Here is a 21,345-nt window from a genome sequence, read left to right on the forward strand (position 1 = left end):
ACAACGACCGGAAGCAGTTATAATTGTTCCTGTCTGCCTGAATATATTGGATACATGTGTCAAGGTTTTTAACGTTTGAAATATTCTACCATTGAACATATATTCATTAAGAAATTTCATATTGATTAAAAATTATCTGAGATTTAAGAAGAAAAAAAACGTCCGATTACAGAAAATTTAGTCAAATAATACAATGTTGCAAATTATTCATAGCAAAAGGTCATACTTTATATTATATGAAGAACAAGGTAAAAGTGATAAGTGACAAATACGCATGTTAAAAAATGCCTCGTGCATTTCATAAATTGATAAAAAATTAATCATTACATAAATGTCATACCCTATCTGCGAATTATAAAGACAGATATAAGCGTCTGCTAAAGAGTACCACTGAAAAGTTATGTGCTTGTTAAATTTCGAGAATATCAGGTGTTTTGTTGTTCTTAAGTTAAACCTCAAAATGACAACAAATACTATGTAGCTAATAAATACCATAATCGAGAAAGACAATTAACTCATGAACAGGGACAAAAAGTAAGAACGAACAGAAAACATAGACCTACAGAACACAAAAAAAGTAATATTGAGTAACACAAACCACATTGTGTTGCTCTGGAAGTTTCCTGCTTCATCTTGATTTAAAAAAAATCCTGTAACGTTAAAATACTGTTATTCCTGTTGATAAGTTTTTATGAAGGTCTCCAAAAAAATCATTACATTTTTGTCCGATCTTGTGAACACAAATATGCTTTATGCACGTGTAACATTTTTTTATTGTTAATAAAGTGTATTTTACAGTACAAATGTCATGTAAAGATGGTTGGAAAAGGGATGCAAACAACTGTTACTACTTCAGTACTACCTCTGCAACTTGGTTTGATGCCAAGGTAGTAAACATTCATTTACATTGATTATTTACAAGCAACAATTTTTAATCCATAATTTTCACATTTTCATGGGAAACAATTCCTGAAGGTTTAGTGCACATCTGCATTCATAACTTCTTCTTTAAGCGATAATGCTACTTAAGGTTGTTGGCTGCCATGGGTTTTTTTGGTAAGAAATATTGAATGGACAATGCCAATGAATAAGCTATAAGATATCCACTTCTGGAAAATAAACATCTCGTTGTCATCATAGATGTTCAGCGATAAGCAAACAGACAAACATTCAAACAAATTCTTTATTGCCAATTTAGACGCCCCTAGCGACAATGTTTTACAAAGGCATCACACAAAAGTGTAAACAAATATAAAATGAAAATGAAACAAAATATTCTTTTATTTTTCGCTTTATTAATGGATATCAATTTTAGTTTTAATTGCAATAAACGTGATCTATGTATAACTGGTAACTTATTAGTCTTTGATTTCGTTACCACAAATTACCTAAAATGTGTACTAAATTCTTTCATAGATACACAGATTTCATTGTGAAGTTTGTAGGTTTCTTTTAACTAAATGGGTTATCACATCCAATATTTTATGGTAATGTTGTTTATTACGCCCATAAATTTAAATACGATCCATGTAAACGTATTGATCCTTCAAAACACATGTTCTTAAAGGATATCAATTTGACATCGTAGTAAACTCATTAAAGATTGTTTTTATCGCTACTAACATTAATTTTATTTTTGAAAAATTAGAAATCATCTATGAAATGTTATGGTCATTTATCCAATCGATATTATGTATTCGAAATTTTGACATTTCACAAGTTCATTCTTTCTCAGACTGTTTTTGACGGTTTTACGCTTAATCTGTTGGATTTAAAAGAACTTGATTTTTTGTACTTTGAACTAGCGTTTAGTAACTGCAACAACTGTTTCACCAGTGTCCCTGGTTAGATCGGGGGTTGTGTGCTCACAAACATGTTTAACCCCGCCACATTATGTATGTGACTGTCCAAAGTAAGGAAACTGAATTTTAGTGGTTGACGTTGGCTGCTGTCGGTTATATCGGTTTTTCGTGTATTGTTTTGCCGTTGGTTTGTTCCTTGAATTGTTTGAAATTGTGTCAAATCGGGCCTTTTTATAGCTGAATATACGACATGGGTTTTGCTCATTGTTGAAGGCCGTGTGGTGACTTATCATTGTTTAAATCCACCTCTCTGTTGGACAGTTGCCTCATTTGGCAGTCGTACCACAACTCCTTATTTATTATATTTAACTCCGAAAAGACACAAGTGAAATCGGTCTACAAAGTAAAATAACAAAAATACCGAGCTCCAAGTAAAATTCAAAACGGAATATCCCTTATCAAATGGCAAAAGCTCAAACACATCAAACGAATGGAAAACAACTGTTCTATTCCTGACTTGGTACAGGCATTTCCTCATGTAGAAAATGGTGGATTAAACCTGGTTTTATAGCTAGGAAGGGTGTTTTAGTGTCTAAAATGGATGTTTTATAGTGATTCTAAACAATATTCCCACATTTAAAAAAAGACGTAAAGACATATATATTAGAGAGGGCTCGGTGTCTTAAAGCAAGCTCAAAGTACATAACTTTTATAATGAAATGCCATCCAAGACTGTAATAATGGTAACGTTATTCCCAAAACACATAGATCTTTCATTAAAAATGTCGAAGAAGATTTGATTAGCTTTGTTTCAAATTAGGTACATAACCAATCAATCTTAGAATAATACAATGCCCATTGTAAATAAAAATGATACCTTATAAATTCCGTGCTTTTTAATTGATCGTCTTGAATAACCTTCATCAAGAACGATAAAACCTAAATATTGAAAGCCGAGGATGAATAAGTACGTGAGTACGTGAGAAGCTGTATGACCTGAAAGTTAAAGGAAATTTGTGTACAGCATACAAAAATGTAAAGTTTGTATTAGCCATCGGCGATTCTAAAATCATATTTGCTGTTCTGGCCCGTTTTTTGGAAAGATGATCCCTCGTGTAATGATAGCATAAATGAAAGCAAACGTTTAGCAAATACAACAACGATGCTTGAGATGATTAAAAGCTTAGTCGATTCTTTCTAAAGGGTTGATTCCATTAAAAGATAAACACCTAAATTAAAAGAAATGTCTTTGTAAATATGCATTTTTTCCCTCGATTCATCATGGCCTGTTACTAGTTTGCGATTGCAAAAAAGAGTCTAAAACACAGGGAGTGGCATCAAAACAGAGTCAAACTCGTTTTGTGAAAACTATCAATAAAGAAAAATAAACAAGAAATATTATTTAAAAAGATTTTCGACTCATTTTGATTGGATTATATTTTTAAAACTTTCAATTATATGATCTTTTGTTGAAATCAAATTGCTCCAAAATAAAACATTATGCAGTAACATACAATATGTGACACATAACAACTTGAAATAAATCGGTTTAATCCGGCAGTAAAAACAATGTTTACATTTTTATATTGGTAATGCCACAGTGAAATATCTACATGAATTTTATAAATGCTACTTGAAAATATACTTATTCATCTATGTAATTGCTAAATTGCATACAAAATACTTATGGATATTTATTGAATAATCTTTTTTTAATTCTAATTAGAAGTCTTGAAATGAGCTGTGTTTTAAATTTAGATATTGACTTATAGTTTTATAAAACAGAAATATAACACACAACATCATATGTCACAAATTCTTTAGAAAATCAACAAACACAAAGGACAACGTTCGCAAGCTGTCCGATGAACATGTAATGCAGAACACCAAAATAAAAAACAATATTTTACTTGAAATTTTCATAACATAATTGTATTTTAATTTCAATTAAGACAAATCTGATATACACAAAACAAAATATGTTTTTATGCTAAAAATTAACGTATTTAACGTGCTTCTGTTTTTATATTTTAATGATTAATGATACTTAAAAGTGATCTTCATCCCATTGCCTGACACTTTTGGATATGTCTTCTATAAAGTTTAAAAAGTGGCAACGATATTTTTTATTAATGAATGACGTTTTTGTGTGTAATACGATGTTCAAAATACACAACATCATCAAAGATCAAATACCTAATTCAAACATTTATCACTGAACTGCCATGTTTTCAAATTGGCTGGGTGATTTGTGTTTCCAAATAATCAATCGGTAATTTTGATATGCATCTACAATATAAGAGAACAATGAGTACATACTCAAGGGGAAACTAATTGGGCTCGACACACATTAATGACTTATACTTGCAATAAATGGAATGTAGCTCAGGGAAAGACATTTGCCTTGTAATATGCTACCAACGGATTCTTCAAAGTAATTTTGCAAGGATTCTTTTACCAGGTCATCGGATTTAACATCCAAATTCCAAAAAAGAAGCAACCGAACACTTATACATCGAACATAAGAGACGTATTCTCAGTACGGGTCTTATAGACGTTTTTAACCTTTTTGGGTATTAAGCTGAATTATCTCGGAATGACCCTATATATGCCTCTGAATAATCTTCTGACGTCATTCAACAATCATTTTTTTTTAATTATGACGTAAAATGTTTTAATTTGTGATGCACTATTTTGCGGGAATTTTTGTGTTAAAACTATGGCAGACAAATTTGCATGCATAATGCATATGTTAATAAGTCCCTTACTGAACGTGATAAGTTCAGGTGCTCATATTCTGTTACCTCCGTCGAACCAATTTATTGACACACGGTGCGATTAAATCCAACAAAAGCTACTTAAGATATTCCAATAACACCACCTTTCCAAAAGTCCCTTAAAAACCTAATAATAAAAACAAAGTAAACAATCGACGTGTTTTATCTGCTATGCATTTATTTTTATAAAAAACTTCAGCTGCCAAAAGTTTGCAAGCAAACCCATAAAACAATATCTTACCCAGGTGCTGTTGACTGATATATTATTATAGAAACCTTAATTTTACACAAAACGAAATACTGTTTAATATAATCTGACCTTTGCCGTGGCTGTTTAAGACTAAGACTAATTTACTAGTGGATTGATAATTTACCTTATTTTAAAACTTTTTTCATTATACATATATCATTTTTTTTCTTTCAGAGAAAGTGTTTAAAGCAAAATAGTAGGCTTGCAGACGGAACATCAATTAGTGAGATTAAATTTCTTCGAACAAATGCGGAAAAGTATGGAAAAAGTACGTGTCTGTCTCCAAAAAATTATCTTTTTTATTGGGGTAAAGCGGGTGTCTTCCATCATCTTGGATTGTTAAATAGCAGAACATAATCGGTATAGATCTTTCATGAAATGGGCAAATTTCGAGAGAAGAATGTTATTCATTTGTAAAATTTTTCAGCTAAATGAAAAGTATGTGTTTTATCATATTTTTACAACTGTTTCTTACAAATACAATATATTTTTGTTTGATTCAATTTTTTCCCCAACTTTGCCATATAAGGGAAGATAACTCACATAATGTTACTTTTGTAAAAGATTGTATTATGAATTTACCTGTCTTGTTTTGTAGCAAGAAAACGAATACAGTGACTCCAAATTTTTCTATTTATTTTCTAAAGGCAGATTTTAAGAGCTACCTTCTCATATTCTATCTTAAAAGTCTGTAGTTTAGTTTTCTTTTTTATCAAACAAAATTGGATTTTCCATGCATAATCTATACAAAATCTGACGGTTTTGCCCAACATGTAGCTTTAAAAGAAGCCCCATGACCCATACATTTTATTATATAATTCAAAGGTGAAAAGTCAGTAATTAAGAATAAGATTTGCAGTCGTTCATTAAGCTAGTCCAATGGGGTTTTATGGCTCTTTAGATTGAAAAATAAAAGGCCCCATCTATCTTTTATTTAATATTTCTTTTGGCTATTATTAAAAATTCTCTCTATATATATATTTGTCAGATTTCTGGCTTGATGGATCAGATGAGTCTGAAGAAGGTGTTTGGTTCTGGGCAACTAGTGGACAGAAGTTCACCGTTACTGATTGGCATAGACGTACTTGATATGAACCAAACAATGAGGATGATAACGAGCATTGTTTGAATATTCATAGAGATCTTGACTACCAATGGAATGATGCTGGATGTTCCAACCGTTTTAGGTACATATGTGAAAAGCCGTAAGTATATGTAAAGTTCTTAGCTTAGATATTGGGAAATTAAATATGGTCATTTGAAGTTTTATGGTTTGACTATGAAAGCGAGTAAATACTCAAGGTTATATTTTTTTAATAGTATATGAATTGGGAAAACTTGTACAAGTCATGTTGTTATTTCACAAACGTTTTCGATCAAATCTTGTCTCGTCAACTTTACGTGCAACTTTCCATATAATGTATTCCTTTTATGGTAATGAATGGGTAGCTTGTTTATCCGTTTTCTTAGAACTTTATAGAAACATGTGTTTTGTTCGCTAGACATGCTAGACATTGTATTGTATCCATTTTTTACTGTGAGCGATTATCTGTTCGATTTTCTTGTTATAGATCGCGATCGCTGGGTTTTATAAGATTTTAGTCCAAAAATAGTAATTACTTGTATTTATTTCTTTACCTTCCTTATCAGTTTTTTTTTTATAAAATCCCAGCGTGTAAACAAATCACCTACTGTTGATTCATTATTATTCGTGGGATATCAATTTTCGTGGATTTCTTGGGTAAAGGTGAACCACGAATTTAAATGTTCAACGAAAAACAAATTTTCTATAGGCTTGTAAGCATATTTTGGGAAAACCAAAATTTAAAAGCACATACAATTTTTCCTCAATCCACGAAAATTGATGCCCACAAAAATAATGAATCCAGAGTATTCTGGTCTTCTGACTTTCGAATAATAAAGTTACTCGTATACACAAAGATGTTTTGGTATAATATGGTATATAACACTAATGTATAAATGTCTCTTTCAGATTGATGTGATCGTCGCAGCAAAGAATTCACAGACGACGATACTTTAACATATTTAAACACACTCTGAAATCAAATCATTCTGAACTTACCCTCTGTCTAAGCATGTCGTAACTCCCAAGTCAATGTTTTTTCGCAAAAAGTAACAAAAACAACAGAATAGGAAAAGTTAGAGTAAAAAGTAAAAATCCCCAAGATATTATCCTCCGTTGGTGTTCGCAGCAAAAATCAGACAAAGCGATAAGCTTTATTAAATCTGACATTTCTTTTTTCAATATTTAGCAGGGTCATCGATATATTAATAAGATTCATATAATGAAGAGTGAAATACTTAGCTTGAATTTCATTCTTAACTAGAGACTTGTTAATACTTCTATGCATTTACGATGATATATAAATGCATAAGACTTGTTCTTAATTATTAGACTATAAACACGAAACTGATTGATTTGTTAAATGATTCACGTCTATTTAGAAATGGTCGTGTATTTCTAGGATCATTCATTTCTGCTTTCGTGGTACATCAAATAAATCAACTAAATGTGCTGTGTTTAAAAAACATTTCACCGTTTACCCATTATCGCGTAACCTCTAAAATGTAAATGACATTATCAATATCTCTTAACGTCGTGTACTCTTAGATATATGATAGGGTAATGAATATTGTCAGTTATCCCTTCATAGCAAAAAGTAAAATCACAAAAATACCAAAGTCCAAGGAAAATTCAGAACGGAAAGTCCATAATCAAATGGCAAAATCAAAAGCGCAAACACATCAAACGAATGAATAACAACTGTCATATTCCTGACTTGGTACAGGCATTTTCTTATGTAGCAAAATTTCATTACTAAAATGTCAAAATTCTTAGCCTAGAGGGAATCAGTAGAATCTGTCTGCAACTATTAAACACTATTGAACTGTTACGAATACGAAAATATTTTAATAAATATAAAACAAAAAGACGCTAACATTATTTTTTCATCTTTAAAGTCTTCTCACTAAATAATTTCAAAGTACTATAACTATGTTGATCGCATCTACGTCTGCTAAATGTCTTGACTAACATCTGGAAATTGACATGAAGGACGCATGAGAATATAACTTTGTGACAAATTAAAAAAAGATGATTAGATTTTTCCAGTTCTCGGTAGCAAAAGAGAGGCAAAAGATACCAAAGGGACATTCAAACTCATAAGTCGAAAAAACAAATACTGACAATGACATGGCAAAAAACGAAATAAAAAGGGTCAAAAGACAAACAACAATATACAAAACACAACAAAGAAACCAAAGACTGAGCTACGCGAACCCCTGCAAAACCAGTGTAATATTCAAGCAGTCCCCGAATATGGAGAAAATGTCACTAGTTATTATGAAATTCCAGGTCTAGTATTTCCTATCAAAATTTCATTGATAGAGAGGTAGTGTTTGCAAAGAAGAAATTGGCTGAGATTTTAAAATGGTAAAGTTTAACTCATTCATTCGAAAGATTTACGGGCGCCATCATGATTTTGTTGAACATTATGGAATATCTTTGTCACAGATGGATACGGATAGATTCCACAATCCAGTTTGCTGAAGTGACACACCAACCAAACCTTTAAAATTCTTTGGGTAACATCACTGCTAATATTCAAAAAGTAGGAACTGCTTATCTTCCAGAACCACCCGCGTTATCTTCTAGTTTTGTTCCGAAAGAAAACTGCGTTGCGTTTGCTCTAGTTTTTAATTTATTGTGTTTATTATTTTATTTTGGATTCAATAAACCGTGTTTACATTCAATCTTCATCATCGCTTGAGCGTTTGAGAATTTAATAATACTGGTGTTTTTTTTTTTTAATTTCGTTATGTAGTGAGGCTACAAGTGAGACACTAGCAAATCGTCTTTTATATAATACATTATCGTATGAATGATAAAGGCATTTTATCTGGAGTAAAACGAAGGATGTTTTTTAGTGAATAGGAACTGCTGATTTGTTTTGGACAAACCTTGTGTTAGGCTTGATTATATTTCGCAATCTTGAGAAATCAGTGTAGTTATTTTGTACTATTTTTGTTCCTTGTTCTATTTACCTATTTCTTTTAGACATGTGTCGAATAAGTTGTTTTTGCGTAGTTTTGTTATAAAGCATGACCGTAAAATGTTACGCTCAGACTGCAGGATCATGTTCTTAAAAACATTAAAATAACACGTTATAAATTTCATGCGACCGAAGCGCTTTTCTGGATTTACCTTTATCAGGAACGATCAAAGACGAATATTTGAAAGCCAAGGATATATAAGATATGAAACAATTGAAGAGCTATATAACTTAAAGGACCTAAAAATAGCCAAGTCCATCTATGGTCAGCTTTGCCTGAGGGAGTTGAAACCTCAGTTTCTTTATAATTTCGAAATTTATAAAAGGTATACGAGTGATATGGTATCATAGATGAATTAACTGTGACAAAGAAGATATAAATAGTAACAGAAAAAGTATACATTACGCAGTGACATTGAATGACAGGGTCATATAAGCCACTGTAAATAGTCTAAGTTACAAGAAACACTCATTACTAATATACCACGAGAAGTACAGTTGCAATTGAAAGAGATGATATTTCTAAACCGCCTATATATTGCTATGAGTCACTGTCTCAAATGTCTTTGTTATCATCATCTTGTTTATATTGTTAACAGATGTGATTTAAATTTAATAGTTGCGGAAAAATTCCCATCAAATACTTTAACCCGTTCTCTTCAATACTTGGAGTATGTTATCTTGAAGCGTTGCAAAGGATGATTAAATATGTTCTTCAGCAGAAATAAGTAAATCAACTGTTTGATTTCTAATAAATTATATACTTTAAGCCACCATTTATTTTTAAGTGTTGATGTAATATCTAGTGTCACTTAATATATAAATGGAATTTTATAAATGTATAAATCAGCAAATACATTGTATAGTGTGTTTTTATTCAAAGACGTCAAATACATTCCATGCGTCTAGCCTTATCTCTGGTGACAGTTCTTTTGGTACCAGTTCTAGCACATTGAAATATATAAGACCCAAACAAATCTGCAGCTTTACATGTTTATATTTCTATCTAGTATTTACATGATTTTATTTGATACTGTGGATTCATTCATTTTCGTGGGCACTAATTTTCGTGGAGTAAGAGGAAAGTGTATTTTCGTGGATATTTAGTTTAGTTGGTTTACATAGGTCTGTTTCCAAGCCTATTGAAAATTTGTACTTAATTGAACATTTAAGTTCATGGCTCACCTGTACAGCAAAATCCACGACAATTGGTATCCCATGAATAATGTTGAATCCACAGTATTATTTTTGTCAATGGAACAGCACGTTAACACATGTATGTGATACGGTTCTTCCGTCTTTTTACTTTTAATAAATTAAGGCGACAGTAGTTTACCGATGTTAAAATCTTTTAACTCGATTAGGAAGAGGTAAATCAAGGTAACACACAAAAACACGGGAAATCACATGAACCCAAACAGGAACGAGATTGGGTGCGTCCACATGGTAAGCATCTCCTACTACGCATGCATGCCCGCCATGAGAATTCACACTCAGTCAAAATGTCACAATCGGGAAAGGGACTCAATCGGTACAAATTACAAATCAAACGACTATACTGGTATAAATGTGTTATTTGTACATCTTCAATCATAGATAAATAAAGATTTATATGTAGAGCCTCAATAATTTTTGAGTTATGGTCGTATGGTTTTCTACGTAGATTAAACCAGGCCAACGTGTTATTGATTTAAGGTTGCAATGTTTTGTTTATTTCACGAAGAACCATGTTAATACTAAACTCATCATAGATACCAGGATTAAAAATGTGTACGTCAGACGCGCGTTTCTTCTACATAAGACTCATCCGTGACGCTATAATAAAAAAGTTGAAAGAGAGAAGTAATTGATACCAATGATGACATAAACGACACACTTAAATGATACAAAATACCAACTTTACGAATAATCCCATCATGCTCCAATTTAGCAATAGCTGAGTGTATGGATGGGGTTTTCAAAATATAGAATAATGGGCAAAAAGTGCAGACTAAAGGGCAAAAATATTGTGTTAAAATATAAAGAATAGAGAATAACAGGCAACATTTATAATGAATAAAGAAAAATGGTTTACACAATTAAAGAATATAGAATTGAAGCCCCCCACCCCACCCCCCCCCCCCCCCATCCAAACCCTCATAACTGGACTGTTGTAAACATATTTAAGACGCAATTATAATTGAAATTTTGAACGGACAGTAACAATACAAACGCCAAAGGCTAGTTTATTATTGTATTGAAGTTAAATGACTCAAGTTGATATCAAGCGATAACTTATTCTCATTATTTATCAAAGCTATAATTCTCTACATATGTTTTTCTAAGATCTTTATGTTTTATTTATGACGCAATTATTTTGCACTTCTGTGATACGTCATGTACGTATTTGCCATATACTATTTAATATATGTCTATCCAGTAAATTGAAATAAAAAAAACAAAACAAAACCATATATTCTATGACAATTTACATCGAACAAAAAACTTTTTTTTAATTATAATTCGCCGTAAACATCGATGTTGTAATTTTATTTCTTTAATGTACACTTCAACATGTGTAACATGTGTAAAAACTTGTATGAAGTAACTTTCCATCTCTTTGTTTAAATATCAGTCGGATATTTCTACCGGATAAATATTGCAGATTTTATTTAGCAGGACGTTTACGTTCCTATGTTTCAACTTCCTTAATTATCCCTTTTAACAATCTTAACAATTGTGCAAAAATTGAGGAAATCCGTTCTAGAATATTAGACTCATTGTGTATTTGTTCATTACGTCTGTTTATCACGAGTTACATTGCACTGTGATTCGTTTTCTTATAAAAAAAACCTGCAGAGTGGTAGAACAAGACAAAACTTGACAAGAAAATCATTTAAAAAATCACGAATAATTTAGATAGCAGGGTTAAAATATTTTCGCAACTACAGAGATCTTTATACGGTGAGCACTACTGTTGACATGTCAAACAATGTATTTAACCTTGCAACGATAGTTATTGATTAATTAAAATGAAGGAATCGGTCAAGGTTTTATAATACATTTTCCCAGAACTTCTATTCTTGTTATTGAACAAAAAACCAGCGACACGGATATTTAATTAATCTTACTATAACAATAAGAAGATGTGGTATGATTGCCAATAGACAACTCTCCACAAAAGACCAAATAACTAGCATGAATGGTTCATACTGGGCTCGTGTGCAATAAAAAATGGTTAGCAATGATAAGGACTGTTTGTCAGATTTTAACATGAGTAATGAGACGAATGTTCATAGTAGAGTACGAGCCATTGACCCTTCCTTAGCAGTGTTGTCACCTACATGATTTGGTTGAGTTCCTATTGCTCTTTAACTTTCTTTGTTTGTCCCATTTTTTTTTTATTTTTCTGTCTTTACACAAATTATAAAAACATATTGTTGTTTGTTTTTTTTTATGGCTGAATTGCTATTTTCTTTGTTTATTCGTCGTTGATTTTATTTTCTTTTTCCTTCTTTGTACGTTTGTCACATATCACAGAACATGCTATATTTACAAACAAGTTATTTAAGTCATTCTCGGTCAAGTGAATCTCATTCAGTAATATAACGTTGAATCCTGGTAATCAAGGATTCAGTTGAGTGAATATGTTGCCAATTAAATTTTTAAAATAGCAATTTTACATCGTTATGCATGTAGAAATACATTGTTGATTAAACATTTTCTGATAAGAACTAACAGTTTTCGATTATAACACGAGGGTATATTTCTTGTCTGATCAATTAAGGCGACAGTAGTTTAATGCTATTTTTATCTTGTTAATTGATTATGTAGAGACGAATTAAGATATCAAACAAACACAAAGAGAGTCGCAAGAAATCCAAAAAGAGCAAGACCTGGTGCGTTGACATGTAAGCGTCTCCTGCTATGCAAGAATTACGAAAATATTTATATTTTATCCTTTTTTTCATGACCGCTGAATACACTTGTTGCTTTACAATTTTACTTGAATGATTATTAGTATGATTTTAAGGAAGCTAAAATAAAGAGACAAACACTTCCTGATGAACAAATTGTAAATACTTGTTCTGAGGATATTTGATTTTGTTCGTATTAAACAAAAGTGGAAAGTCACTTGGAAAAAGTTTTAAATAGTTCATGTACTTACATGGCGTGATTAATAATTCAACAAGGAAAAGAATGGAATAGGCCAAGCATTTCCTCCTATGTATCCATCACCCACCAAGAGAATCTACACTTGTTCAAAGGTCAAAAATCGTGAAAGGGATTCTATTGTTAAATTTACAGATCAGATGCTTATTAAGAAATGTATTTCCCTCATGCATAGCTCTCGTTTCTTGTTCGGGATTAGCTTTACTTTTGGTCCAATTTCGTTTTTATCAGCTCTCCAACATTTGCAATTGTCGAAATGCGCATCTGGTCCAAAACAAAATGGTAACATTAATGTTATAATTATTCGTGTATTTAATGATCTATGATCGTGAAAACATGTCGCTATTGGGTTGAATTAGAATCACAACGCATCAGTCAACCAATTCAATTTGGATCAAGTATAAAGTTGGTTTGTCATTGCATACACCAAATAAGGTGACACGTGACCGGTTACTATAATTATGCTTCTAATATTCTGATAAACATGATAAAGGTAATTCAAATCAGATTTTACTATTTTGTCAAAATAAAACAAGGCATGCATGGGTATAATATTGTATTATTATGTATTTCTTTATTCATTGAACGTATCTTACCTGACAGTAGTAGTTTGGGTATATTTTCAATAGGCAGATATGGTATGATTGCAAATAAGATAATTATCAATTGAAGGCCAAAGAGGAAAGATATGATTCATTGCATGTCACCGTATGACTATGAGCAAAACCCTCACGGTATATTATGGTATTGAAGGCTTGCTGTTCGGTGTGAGCCAAGGCTCAGTTTTTAAGGCCATACTTTGACCTATAACTGTTAACTTTTTAAACATTGTGACTTTGATGAAGAGTTGTCTCATTGGCACTCATACCACATCTTCTTATCTATATCATAGATGATAAAATGTTGACCAATTCCAACGTGAATACTTATCGCTAGATTGATACTACACCAATAAAGGAATAATACTTATTAGAGCCAACAAACAACGAAATTCTCTGGATAATAGGTTCTTATCACATAAAAATTTTACCACTTTATCAAAACGTATTCATGAACAATTATATGCCTGCATATACGAAGTTCGTAGATATACACAATTTTTTCAAATTACAAATATATAATATTGTTTGATATTTCCTTACAACTTAAGCTAATACTTATTTACTTTCCCTCTGAGAACTGGATGTTGTACCCGAAGCAAAATAAATATATACATAGAATAGAAATTGCGATGCTTATATACCCATTTTTTTAAAAAAAATTTTAAATGCTACTCGGTGTTCATTTATTCTACAGAAAAAAACCCGATGCGTAATGATAACAATACCCTCTGCTCACCACAACACTTCTAGTACTTTGATTAGTTGCTCTAGGAACATGAAACTAAAGAAGAAAAATATCCGGCAGGCAATTTACAATACTTGTACTAGAGACATTTTCATTGGCTGTCTGTTACTGTAAAGATTTTGTTCTTCAACTTATCAGAATACTTTTCTATTGAAGATTGTGTGGATGTGTTATGGCAGCGGTCGATGACAGCAAATTGAACATTTCTGTGCTGTCCTGGCGAGCTGATACTCAAATAAGGGTGTTGAGTTTTTACTTTATACATGATTTATGTTCGTTTGACGTATAGAATGGAAATATAAGTTATTTGTATTGTTTCGGATAGTCGAAGATATGACACGTTTTATTGCAGCAAAACCGTTTTGTCCTAGGTATAATAGTATCCCATATAGGGAAAACGTATCACTTTCTAAAGTTCAAACGTCCGAAAGCTTATCTTGATTTCCCTCCGCTAGGAATGCTTAAACCTAGACATTTTAAAACAAGAGATGTATATCACCAAAAAAAGACATTAGGGGCCGAATGCAGCATAGGTCAACATTGTCCTTGGGAGTTGGAACCTTTACTGTTAAATTTGGTTAACATATTTTTACAGTTCCCTTTCTTCTCTTCTCAATTCGTGGTTTCGTTGGAAGTCTTCTCCTTCTATTTATGTCAAAATTTATATGGTGGTCTTTGGTGGTCTTTTCCATCTATCTCTGCCTAAATATATATGTAAAAATATGTAATACAAACATCAACAGTAATAACCAAAAAATGTATACATATACAAATACAAAATTTCAATCCAGGTATCTATGATGAGTTTATGTATATAAACTACAAAAACCTTGTTTGTTTGTTTTATTTATGTTTGTCAATTATAATTGTATTTTACAATAGACCATCATTACATTACATTTCTCTTTTCTAATTTTATGAAGCCACAAAAGATAATATCAGTCATCAGGCCAATTAGGGAGAAATTTCGATTAGTTGGAGGAAGGTCAAAATTGTGCAATACATCTATTTTCACATGAGATGAACGTAGATCGAGCTTTCACATGAAAATCGCCTCAAACTGTTAACGTGACTTGAGCCTCAATCACATGAATTTCACAGTAATTAAGCATATTTTACTAGCTATAAAACTAGGTTTAATCCACTTTTTTCTATATAAGAAAATGCCTGTGGTAAGTCAGGAATATGACAGTTCTTTTCCATTCGTTTTTTTTTTCGTTTTGAATTTTCTTTGGAGTTCAGTATTTTTGTTATTTTACTTTTTAGATAATGCAAATGCTTATCTCTTTATATATATTTAAAAGATAGATATGAATTCTTTTGGTCTTGTGCATGCGTGCATAGTTCTTTTCTATATTCCTTTCTTTGTTCTAAACAATACAAAGGAGATTTTTAAATCGGTAATATAAAATCTAGATAAAAGACATAAAGCAAATGTGTAACTTGTGTAGAGTTTCAAGTATGACCCGTATGAATAGATAACAGAGGTTTTATTAATTGTTTTGCTTCGATTTGCATTTCGCAAAGGTAACTCATTGATCCTTGAACAAACGTATCAATTAAACACCCTAATATGATCTTTAAGTATTGATTTTATTGGTACTTACATTAATGGATTTTTGATAAATTAATTAAAAAATGAGTAAATATCAAAAAGAGACAGCAGATATCAAAAGGAGAATCATGTAAGTCAAAAAGAGACCAGAAAATACATGACAAACATTAAAAAACAAGAATGTGTCCATAGTACACGGATGCCGCACTCGCACTATCATTTTCTATGTTCAGTGGACCGTGAATCTGGGGTCAAAACTCTAATTTGGCATTAGAATTAGAAAGATCATATCATAAGAAACATGTGTACTAAGTTTCAATTTGATTGGACTTCAACTTCATCAAAAACTACCTTGACCAAAACATTTAACCTGAAGCGGGACAGACGGACGAACGGACGAACGAACGCATAGACCGAAAAACATAATGCCGCTAGGTGGGCATAAAAACAAACACGAGTAAATGACAAATTACAGTGAACATCGTCTACAAACCACTACATATAAAAATAAAGGCAAGCAACACTAACCCCACAACAACAGAGGATGATATGAAGTACTGTAGAAGAGTAAGCACATTCTGCTCTTTGAGTGGCACCAATAAATATGTATTGCTATATAGTTATGAATGTGTTCTGATTGACGCTTTAGTTTAAGAAAATATGATTTATTCATTTGTTGTAATTGGATTCAAACTAGGTTTCAGTAAACGAGAGTTCTCTCAGATTTGTTAATTGTGTTTTTTGTATTTTTTTCTTATGCTTTGCTGAGAAAATTCTGGGGAAGGTTGACCGCACGCAAACATGTTTTAGCTCACTATATTCTTAATGTGACGTGTCCCAAGTCAAGAGCATATAAAAAGTAAAATAACCAAAATACCGAACTCCAAGGAAAATTCAAATCGGAAAGTCCCTGATAAAATGGAAAAATCAAAAGCTCTAACACATCAAACGAATTGAAAACAACTGTCATATTCCTGACTTGGTACAAGCATTTCCTTAGATAGAAAATGGTGCTTTAAACCTGTAATCCAGTGGTGGTTTTGGTTTTTCTTAACATTCATAAATTCTTTATTGCACTCTTTGCTGTTTTAACAAAATACTTGATGTACAGCATTCCATCAAGTATCCCTGTTATACACAATTATTACTGAATATCCAGGGAGAATATACAGTAAAACTTATTTTATTTTATACATAGTCATTTTAGTACATTTCTATTTTTCTATAATTACTTTATAAATAATCGTAAAATCATATAAAATCTTATCGAAGTAAACATGTTACAGAGGCTGTGTCGTGAAATTTACGGAGAAAAATCCGTTATCGATTCTTTTAATAAAATTTTGAAACATGTGAAGTATGTGAATGAGAGACAGCGTGGTTACTGTTTCTGATACTTTTTGTTATTTTATACCTTTGGATTTATACAAGTTTTTGGAAGTGTTGGATAATAATAAAGAATGGTAAGTTACATTTGATACTGTTTGTTTCTTATACACACTTGTCATGAAACTTTATTTACAAATTTGACCCCAATTTAACTACCCGTGACCTTTATATTTGTTAATATTACAATTATACTTATTATACTTATATAAATGTTCTTATAGTTTCACATAAAAAAGAAAACAATCATTAGACATATGAAAGTTAATACCATTGTACAAAAGCTTTGTAGACTTCTATAAACATGTACAGATAAGATAGGATACATGATGTACATTATAAAAAAATATTTCTTTTTTCTACAATACATTTAACCCCCCCCCGCCTTTTTCTTGCCAATCTAATTTTATGCTTCACTTACATACATACAAAACTTACCTACCTACATGCATGCATACACACATACATATGCATAAATTCATACATAAAGTTACATACATACATGTACACACATATAAAGACATTTACAGATACATGCATTCACATACATGTATACATGCATTTGCATACATAAACACATATACATACATCAAAGTAGCATATATGCTTACTTATACACTTGAAACATTGAAACCAAATACACAAAAATAACATATTAATACATGCATTCTGCTTTTCAAGAAACTGTTTTTTCCAAAAGTTAATTTTATATTTTTTAAGATCTGTTACACCTTTTTTTAACATTCTGTTTATTTCTATATTGGCCGTAAAATATAATTCAACTGTACTATTGATTTCATATTTAAAAATTTTCAATATGTCTATTTTTATTTGCCTTATTATTGGATTGATAATGTGATTTATAGACTGAGAAAAACATTAAACTCAGCAAGTGATTAAGTCCATAATAAGCATCATCATGAATCTTGTATCCTATTACTAGAGAGTGTAGGCTTATTACATGTTTGTCAATACCTAGTTTGTTAAATATATATCTCATTGATTCCCAGAAGGTTGTGTTATATGAGCATGTGATGAAATCATGATTGTCGTTATCTTGTTCATTACAATATGAACAAAGGCTGTTTTCAGAAATTTTCCATTGAAATAACAGCTCTTTATTTGGCAAGATAAAGTGCATTAATTTCATCTGAACATCTTAATTCTATTATCTTTAGATATTGAAAAGTGAATTTTATAGTGTCTTTGAGTTCACTATTTATATTTCCTGTATGTAATACCTTTTCCCATTTTAAAAATCCAATAGGTGTTTCTGTTTTTATTCGACTTTGCACTATCTTATAAATATCTTTATTATTAATGCCCAGTATATCCTCATTGTCTCTTAGTCTAATTTTTTCTCTGTTAATATTAACTATAGTTTTGAATGATCTCTCAGTTTTAAGCTACTCCTGCCAGTGATTTGGTATGGCTTTTTTAAGTTTTGAAAATTCAGCAATCCAATTACTTTTGTTTTTTAGTTTTAAATTGATTACTTCTTCTGATATTTTCCCTCTGTTATCAATTATGTCGTTTATAAATAAAATATCACTTTCAATCCGTTTGTCAAAAAAACAGACATTGTCCTATAAGTTTTATCAAACTATTGCCCCATATTATTTGCTTTCTGATCTCTAAAAAGTTACATATTTGATTATTTTTAGCACCATTCAAATTTATCCATGATTTTATCAGTTCTTGATAGAATAGTGGTGTATTGTTCCATATTTTTTTATCAAGTAATTTTATGTTTCTTATATTTATCTTGAAAATTAGCAAATTTTTGCCAAACTTATTCAGGTATAATTTAGGCAACACAGACCAGTTAGCATTTTCTGATTGTATTATTTTTTTAATCCATTTTATATGTATTGACATTATATAAGACTCCAGATCAATCAATTTTAAGCCCCCTTCAGCAGTATTTTTGTTAATATTAACCTCTTTATTTTATCTTTTCTTCCATTCCAAACGAATCTATAAATTATATTGTTTATTATTTGCAACTTATCTTTAGTAATAATACCGTTAGTAGCAAAATAAGTTAAATTTGGAAGCAGAAGAGCTTTTACGATTAAAATTTTTCCAAGCAATGTTAAATTTCTTTTTGACCATCTGTCTACAAGTTTCGTAATTTTATTCAAGATTTTTTCAATGTTTGACATTCCTTATTATCATACCCAAAATAAATACCAAGACTTTTGACTGGTTTATTTGTCCAATTGATGTATTTCATATTTATCTTTACTGCTTTTTAATCTCCCTAACCATATCCCTTCTGTTTTATTCCTATTAAGTATCAGCCCTGATAGACTTCCAAATGTCTCTATTATACTGAGAGCCAGGCTTATATCTTTACGAGACTAAAGAAACAATGTTGTGTCATCTGCTAATTGACAGATTTTTAAATTACAAGATTGTCCGTCTAATTTTATTGTTATTCCCTTAAATTCTTTATTTTTTCTCAATCTTATTGCCATTAATTCAACTGTTATAACAAACAGTAAAGCAGAAATTGGACATCCTTGTCGTATTCCCCTATATATTTTAAATGGACTTGAGACCCACCCATTATTCAAAATACACCCTTTAATATCGTTATACATAGTTTCAACCCATCTGATAAATCCACTTTTAAATCCAAACTTTTTGAGAGTTTCTGTCATAAAAATCCATTCTAAAGAATCAAAATCCTTACTAAAATCTAGAAATAGTACTGCTCCTTCTACATTAAATTTCTCTGAATAATCAATTATGTTTTGAATTTGTCTTATGTAAAAGCCAATATATCTATTTTCTACATATCCAGTTTGGTCTAGACTTATAATAGATGGTAAAACTTTTTTTAGTCTTCGTGCTAACACATAAGCCGGTAGTTTTGTATCTATATTAAGTAATGTAATTGGACGGTAATTATTTAATGAAAACGGGTCATCTTTTTTACATATTAAGGAAATTGCACCCTTTTTTTTTTGTGAATTGGTAAGTTCTTTTTTCTCATAATTATTATTGAATACTTTAACCATAATATTTATCCTATTTTTTATTCATTATTTTTTTTGTCATATTTCAGGCTACTGGATTTTTCTAGTGTTGAAAATCGGCTGAGATATTATAACAGATTAATCATAATAATTGGACTGCAAGCTAGCATCTGGTTGTCTCGGTTGTTTATTCATATGCAAATAATGTGGGAATTTAGAAACACATATTGCCTTATGTAAATCTTTTTTTTATATCAGATAAATAATATCTACCCTAATGATATCAGATAAACAAAGAACTCACATCTTACATTGAGGTCAAGATAGCCCTGATATCCAGCTCTAACGTATGTCTCTGTTAATACTGGAACAAATACATACAAGGTACTATAATGTTCCTCTATATTTAGTTATGTCATTTGTTTCTTTGACACCTATAATTTCCGTTTCACAAACACCTGAGGAGCTATTTTTTGATAATTCAAATTTCAGTGATTATAATTTTGAACATGAGCTGCTTTCCAAAAACTAGAATCGGCAATATAACAGAAATTTATATGAATATTTTAAATTCACACGGGAAAGTCTTTTCAAAAAGAGAGACAAATGCTTGTTCCCTATTGTTAATTTTCTGGTTTTAGACGGTGATGTTCCTTTGGCCCCTTTAAAGGTGTGTATATATTCAACTCATTCCTTATCCTTGTTTCTGTGGTGACGTTTTAGATTTCAATGAATGTAATCTTTAATAAGTGGTAGATTATAAAGGTGATTTCAATATCATATATTTCTGAAAACTTTTACTAAATTCTTTCATGAAATTCAAAAGTTTGGTTTGAAAGTTTGGCTGTACCTTATATCTAAAGGAATCTCAAATTCTCATTGGTATGTTGATGTTGTTTATAAAGCCTGTAAATCTTGACTCCAATGTTAACTCATTGATCCTTGAACAAAGGTATTTGTAAAGGAAATTATCAATTAAACACCCTAATATGATCCTCAAATATAAATTTTATTGGTAC

The 21,345-nt window shown here is 30.9% G+C and overlaps 3 protein-coding genes across 11 annotated transcripts in view; 2 read left to right on the forward strand and 1 right to left on the reverse strand.

Annotated features, from left to right (window-relative positions):
* LOC127723414 (perlucin-like protein) overlaps nucleotides 1-7,775 on the forward strand; it is a 136,682-nt gene extending 128,907 nt beyond the window's left edge. Inside the window, exon 6 of the mRNA XM_052230044.1 lies at nucleotides 6,823-7,775. Within this exon, the coding sequence (XP_052086004.1) occupies nucleotides 6,823-6,832 (10 nt within the window). The 3' untranslated portion in view covers nucleotides 6,833-7,775. The remainder of the gene's footprint in view (nucleotides 1-6,822) is intronic.
* Nucleotides 1-21,345, reverse strand: part of LOC127723409 (glucose dehydrogenase [FAD, quinone]-like) — a 483,936-nt gene that overhangs the window by 168,982 nt on the left and 293,609 nt on the right. The window lies entirely within an intron of this gene.
* The window catches only part of LOC127723415 (C-type lectin domain family 4 member K-like), a 134,153-nt gene that overhangs the window by 3,139 nt on the left and 109,669 nt on the right, over nucleotides 1-21,345 (forward strand). The gene's annotated exons all lie outside the window — the stretch shown is intronic.

The sequence above is a fragment of the Mytilus californianus genome, unplaced genomic scaffold, assembly GCF_021869535.1.
Source record: "Mytilus californianus isolate M0D057914Y unplaced genomic scaffold, xbMytCali1.0.p SCAF_13, whole genome shotgun sequence".
NCBI classification, from domain to species: domain Eukaryota; kingdom Metazoa; phylum Mollusca; class Bivalvia; order Mytilida; family Mytilidae; genus Mytilus; species Mytilus californianus.